Source organism: Taeniopygia guttata, chromosome 8 (genome assembly GCF_048771995.1).
Source record: "Taeniopygia guttata chromosome 8, bTaeGut7.mat, whole genome shotgun sequence".
Lineage (NCBI taxonomy): Eukaryota > Metazoa > Chordata > Aves > Passeriformes > Estrildidae > Taeniopygia > Taeniopygia guttata.
The window spans coordinates 11,824,554-11,830,583 of record NC_133033.1 but is presented as its reverse complement, the minus strand read 5'-3'; the positions used below and the strand labels follow the sequence as shown (position 1 = coordinate 11,830,583).

At 42.3% G+C, this 6,030-nt stretch overlaps 1 protein-coding gene across 22 annotated transcripts in view; it reads left to right on the top strand.

Moving 5' to 3' along the window:
- The first annotated feature begins 146 nt into the window (after positions 1-146).
- The window catches only part of FUBP1 (far upstream element binding protein 1), a 36,616-nt gene continuing 30,732 nt past the window's right edge, over positions 147-6,030 (top strand). For 11 of the 22 annotated variants that reach the window (XR_012057102.1, XR_012057104.1, XR_012057103.1 and 8 more), the window contains exons 1-11: positions 148-388; positions 1,282-1,372; positions 2,334-2,396; positions 3,198-3,236; positions 3,583-3,622; positions 4,389-4,438; positions 4,531-4,602; positions 4,898-4,955; positions 5,415-5,577; positions 5,657-5,755; positions 5,839-5,940. Coding sequence is in view for 10 of the 22 variants with exons in the window: in XM_072932705.1 (XP_072788806.1) it covers positions 275-388; positions 1,282-1,372; positions 2,334-2,396; positions 3,198-3,236; positions 3,583-3,622; positions 4,389-4,438; positions 4,531-4,602; positions 4,898-4,955; positions 5,415-5,577; positions 5,657-5,755; positions 5,839-5,940 (891 nt within the window). In the remaining 12 variants the exon portion in view is untranslated. Of the gene's footprint in view, positions 389-1,281; positions 1,373-2,333; positions 2,397-3,197; positions 3,237-3,582; positions 3,623-4,388; positions 4,439-4,530; positions 4,603-4,897; positions 4,956-5,414; positions 5,578-5,656; positions 5,756-5,838; positions 5,941-6,030 lie in introns of all 22 variants that reach the window. The other 11 variants (XR_012057112.1, XR_012057111.1, XM_072932707.1 and 8 more) reach the window with 8 other exon arrangements.

Here is a 6,030-nt window from a genome sequence, read left to right as displayed (position 1 = left end):
CTCCCGTGGAAACATCGCGATCTCACCCCACCCCCTGCGGGGCGGCAGCGGCGGCCCCGCGGGGCCCGCAGGGCGGGGCCGGGAGAAACGCCGCGAGGCTTCTCCGCCGTTCTGCGGCGCTCCCGAGGAAATCCCGCCCGAGATCTCGCGAGGGTTCGGCGCGCTCCCCCCCCGAGCACGATGCCGCGCAGGAATGTGAAAGGCGCGCGCCCGCCGCCATTTTCTCTCTTTCTCGGCAGACAGCGGCAGCGGCCGGAGCGGCGCCGGGGAGGCCATGGCGGACTATTCCACGGTGCCCCCTCCTGCCGCGGGCGCGCCCGGGGGAGGTGGCGGCGGGGCTGGAGGAGTGAACGATGCCTTTAAAGACGCGCTGCAGCGGGCTAGGCAGGTGTGTGTGACTCCGTGGAATCAATGGGGTCTCGGGGCCTGGAGGCCGCGGTCTGGGAGCCGCGGGAACAGTGAGGGCGCTGGGGAGCGGGGCCCCTTCGCCCGCGCGTGTGCTGGGGGGAGCTTTGTCCCGTCCCCACGCCCCCTTTGTGCACCAGCCCGCCCTGGGCCGCGAGGTGTTTGTGGGGCCGTTCCGCCATTGCCCGCGAACCGCTCCGCGATCGGCCCGAGGGGGAGCAGCGGCCGCGCACTGGCGGGGCGGGATCCCTCCCTGACGGCGGCGAGGCCAAATCTCGGCGGGCGAGTAGCGGCGCGTTATCGGGCCCGGCGGAGGGGCGGGAGGGCGGCGGCGCCCGCAGCCTGCTCGGACCGGTCGGGCCGCGCCGCGGCCTGCGGGGCCAGGGCGGCCCTGGCGGAAGCTCTTTATCCCGCAGTTTTATTTGCAGCTTCTGCCCCACAGGCGATGTTTTCGTCGCTTCTCGGGCGGAATGTTCGCCTCGTCTGCTTAATAAGCGGTCGCGGTTTTGGCAGTATTTGAAAACCTGGTGTTGGTCGGGTTTTGAAATTGTTTGGCCGGTGAGGCCCTGCTGTGAGACACCACAGTGTTTGGCGAAGAACGCGTAGAGAAAGAAAATCCCCGTTTAGGAAGAACGTTTTGGTATTTAAAGGCCAAGTTTTCGTTGGGATTTTGTTTGTAGGTGAGGAAAATTTAGGAGGCTCTACCGCTGAAGTATGAGCACAAGTCTTTAAAACATTAAAGAAAACCTCTATGAAGAAAACTGGGGTAATTTTAATGCGCATTGTTTAAATCCCTGAAATCTTTTAGAAGACGTGAAATAAACATGGGCCGAATTAACTATTTACTTTATTGGCTCACATCTGCCTTTTGTTTAGATTGCAGCAAAAATTGGAGGAGATGCTGGCACAGCAATGAATTCAAACGACTACGGTTACGGAGGGCAGAAAAGACCTCTTGAGGATGGAGGTACGCACTCATTCCTGCTGCATTTATTTTTGTGGAGTGTGGCCACTGTGCTAGAAAGACTGCAGGTGGTATTTTTGTTTGTGGAATCAATTTTTTTCCATAGCTAAGCATTAAAACATTTTGTTCCCCTCATAGATCATTACATATTTTTTCATTTTCAGTTTAGTGGGAAAGCTTTAAATAGTTGTGCTCTCACCTGAAGTCAATGTAAGCCTATTTTAAATGTGGTTTAAGTGCTGCAAATAGAAAAATGCATGCTGGGGAAAGGGACAAGAAATGTTCTGGTTGCAAAATGCCTATGCAGGTGTCACTGAAGTATTTTGTGGTTCTGTGGGATTGGTTGCCACTTTAAATTGCAGCTCCTGAAGCTGAATTGTTTCATTACCTTTATTATTGCACGGTTTCAAATGAAAGTATTAGTGCATTTCATTGTAAAAGCATAGGACTTTTAAAAAACACAGGAAAGTAAGTTTTCTGCCGTGAAAACACCTTTGTTTATTACACGTAGTGTAATAGTTCAGCCTACAGTGTGTGTGAACCCTGATAAGAGCATACTTAAATCCTCTGACCTGTTGCAGCTTTTTGGATTTGCCTTACACTGCAGTAAAGTTTTCTCCTGAAACGTGTGTGTGTCCTCTTTTGTCTCTTACAGAGCATCCACTTTGAGCTTAACAGGGTTTGATATGGTTAATATACACACCAAATCCTAGCTAAATTACAGAAAGAAATCTTTGAGCTTGCTGAAATGTTTTCATAGGTCTCACAAAAGAAAATTGCCTTTTTTTCCTTTAAGAGGATTGAAACTCAGTCTACAGAATGTAACTAAGGCTTTATATCAGGAGTTCTTGTGTCCTACAGTAAAGTTTTTTTTTCGATTAAAGGTGAGGTTTTTAATATACAAAAATGAGCTAATGATGCTTCAGATGATATATGTAATGTATTCTTTTTATTTTATGTGTAGATGGCTCTTGGACAAGTCCGAGCAGTACAACACACTGGGAGGGAATGCCCTCTCCTTTTAAAGGCAGGAATTTTTATTTATTACCTGTGTTTAGTATGTAAACATGACATAAACATTTGGATCTTTCTGGATTGACAGAACTATTTCTTGGAATATGTGGCTGAATTTTTGCTGCACATAAATTATGGTGGTTCATATAGCCTTTATTTTGGGGTGGGAAGGAAGCATCTGAAGTATTATCTTTTCAGATATAGATTCATGATGCCTTTTATTTCACTACTGTATAGAAAGGATTTGGTGTTTTTTTGTTTTTTTTGAAGTTTCATGCTATGAAATGCTAGATATTTTAATAGGTATTTCATATCAGCATTCAGATAGAGATTGCATTGCCATGTGATACTGTTGTATTTTCAGTTTGGTCTAGATTTGTGGTCATTGTCAGAATTATTTTTTTAAGTTATAGTTGATTTTTGTATGGATTTGATTTTTTTTTTCTTTTTTTACTATAGAAGCATCATTAGCTTGAGCAGCCAACAAAGCTCAACTTTGTTCCTTGTCTTAGTTGAGTTTCAGTGACTGGGTATTTGTGAGCTCTCTACACACAGTGCGTTCTGAAAGCTGCCTTTTGTTAAACTAGTAGATACATGGAAAAACTTAACGTCTTTTCAGCTGTACTAACCAAGTGCTGAGTGTTTGTGAGATTCTTTCTTTTATTCAGATGATCAACTCCCTGAAATTGGAGGAGGAAAAAGAAAGGAAATAAAGGGGGCTAAAATACACTGGAAATTTACAAATCACACTAAAAGGCTTAAACACTTCCTGAATTTCTTGGCAAAAAAAATTTTAAAAATCTTAATTTTGCAGATCAACCAGATGCTAAGAAAGTTGCTCCCCAGAATGACTGTAAGTAATTTTTCTTTTGTTGCCAAAAAAAACCTAAACAAGTGTAACATTGTCAGAACAACAGTTTGAAAGTGTTCTGGTAGGTGACACTTGAATAAGTGAGATCCAAAAAATGGTTGGGGGTTTGTGTTACATTGTTGAAGCAGCAGGAGTCTGCTTGGTACAACTGACAGTGGTGGTAGCTACAGTTGAGAGTCTTTATAATAGTTTTTAAACCTTTTGAGAACACTTCTTAAAAATAAACTTGGACAAAAGTTTGATACAATTGAGTTTGTTATCAAAGGAGAAGCTTAGTTGCAAGCTATACTACTTGTTTGAATTTAATTTTAACAATATTTGTTTATAGCTTTTGGAAATCAGCTACCACCGATGCATCAGCAGCAAAGGTAAGAGTTACAGTACATCTTACATAGGATTTTTATTGAAACAAAGCAATTTCAAGCAATTTTTCTGAAAAAATTGTATCAACACATGAGGCATTTATTCTGTCTTTGTGTGATCTGTTGAAATGTAGCTTTAGCCAAAGTCAGACACTTAAAATGTACCTACATTGCTCTCCCTTCGTTTCTCCTCAGCCTAGGCTGTGGATTGAGCTTCATAAAAGGAAAATATGTTTTTTACTACTTCAGCATAGGTAATATAGCGAGAAGTTGGAAGATATGAAGAGAAAGGGGGTGATGCTATCTTGTAAATAAAAGGCAAAGCTGCATGACCTAAAACCAAATAAAATAATTCAGACTACAACTTTGTTGTTTTCTCCACTAATCTCTTACCTAAATGACCAGATCCAGCTATTATTCCTGTGCTTTGGACAGTTCTGAGATACCAAAATTTGCAGCATGCTTTGATGGTATACAGATGAAACTTCAAATGCTACAGTAGCCTTTTCTGTACTGCACATCTGTTAATAAAGAGGGTGAAGGAAAATTTCTGACTGATTTGTATGATACTTGAACCTTTTGTGTCCTTTCTGTGTGTTGTCAGCTTAGGTAGAACTGTGCTTGCATAATGACTTCTAAAGTTAACAGGAGGCTAGTAAGGCAGGCTGAAGGTGGGGCAGTAGCTTGCTTTAGTTTAGTGGGAGGATGTATCTAAATGTAATGCTGGTTTGGTCTTTGCATGGTCATGTCTTTTGTTTAACATTGGCTGTAGGTCTGTGATGACAGAGGAGTACAAAGTTCCAGATGGGATGGTTGGATTCAGTAAGTAGCACGGGTGTGCTCTTGTAGTATAGTGGGGGATGTTAGCAGATGCTGTTAGTACAAATAACTTTTCTGTGTTTTCTTTCTCCAAGTAATTGGCAGAGGTGGAGAGCAGATCTCACGCATACAGCAGGAGTCTGGCTGTAAAATACAGATTGCACCTGGTAACTATTTGTGGGAGGGGGTTTAACTTGTCTGTCTGGGGGAATGGGGGCGTGATTGGTAGGAAGTCCAGAAGATTGTTCGTTTCTTCTCATTGCCTGAACCTTCATTTAAGGAACAGGTTTATTTTGTTGTGCTAATCATGACTGTGATGGGGTAAAGACTTGCAAAATGGAATGCAATTATTATTCTACTTAGTTAAATATGAAATTCCAGTAGTTTGTGTATTATGGTTAATTTCATAATCTCTTTCTGACTTAACACTGCTGATAAGTTGGTTTTATTTTATGATTGCAGATAGTGGAGGCCTGCCTGAAAGATCATGTATGCTAACTGGAACACCAGAGTCTGTTCAGTAAGTATTTTTAACTGATGTCAGGATTGTAATAATGATTTTACTCTCATGGCAGCTGTCCTGACACATGTGGTGAATATGTACTTGCATTTGTCCACTGTTGTAGTCATTGCAAGTACAGATGTCTTTACTTTGCATGCTGAATCAAACAGCAGCATTTGTTCTGAATTAAGCTTTGATGGGTAACTATACCAGGGACCTTGAGGAGGTAACTTCGTTAAATGTGATTGGTAAAGGACCACCTTTTGAATTCCAGAATTGGGGTGATTGTATTATTTTGCAGTTAGTTTTTTACATTACTTTTGCAGATTGATTGAGATTGCTTCATATTTCTTAGTTATAATAACGATGATTCTTTGGTTGAAACTGTTCAAATTTTTAAAATTGCCAAGCAGAATAGGTGTGGGCAAGTGATACTTGCAGGGATATATATTTATAAATGTATATTTTCTTTCAAAGGTCAGCAAAAAGATTGCTTGATCAAATAGTTGAAAAGGGAAGACCTGCACCTGGATTTCATCATGGTGACGGACCTGGAAATGCAGTCCAGGAAATTATGATTCCAGCAAGTAAAGCAGGATTAGTTATTGGGAAAGGTGGAGAGACAATTAAACAATTACAGGTATGCATGTATCATTATTTAAATATGATAGGACTGAATCTGGATTTGAGTGAGTATTGACCTCCCTTTTGTCAAATAGGAGCGGGCAGGTGTCAAAATGGTCATGATTCAAGATGGTCCACAGAACACTGGTGCAGACAAGCCCCTTAGGATAACTGGAGATCCTTATAAAGTTCAGGTAAGGAGTGCCTCACAATTGGGAGCATTTTAAAATCCGTTCAGATGTTGCAGTACCTAAACAAACTTTTGTTCTTTGTTTAGCAAGCCAAGGAAATGGTGCTGGAGTTAATTCGTGATCAAGGTGGCTTTAGAGAGGTGCGCAACGAATATGGGTCAAGAATAGGAGGAAATGAAGGGATAGACGTAAGCATGGTTGAAAAACTTGTTCACTGTATTTTGAGATGTTAACTTTTAAATGTTACATTGGGTAATACCGCTGAAAGCTTTTAACCA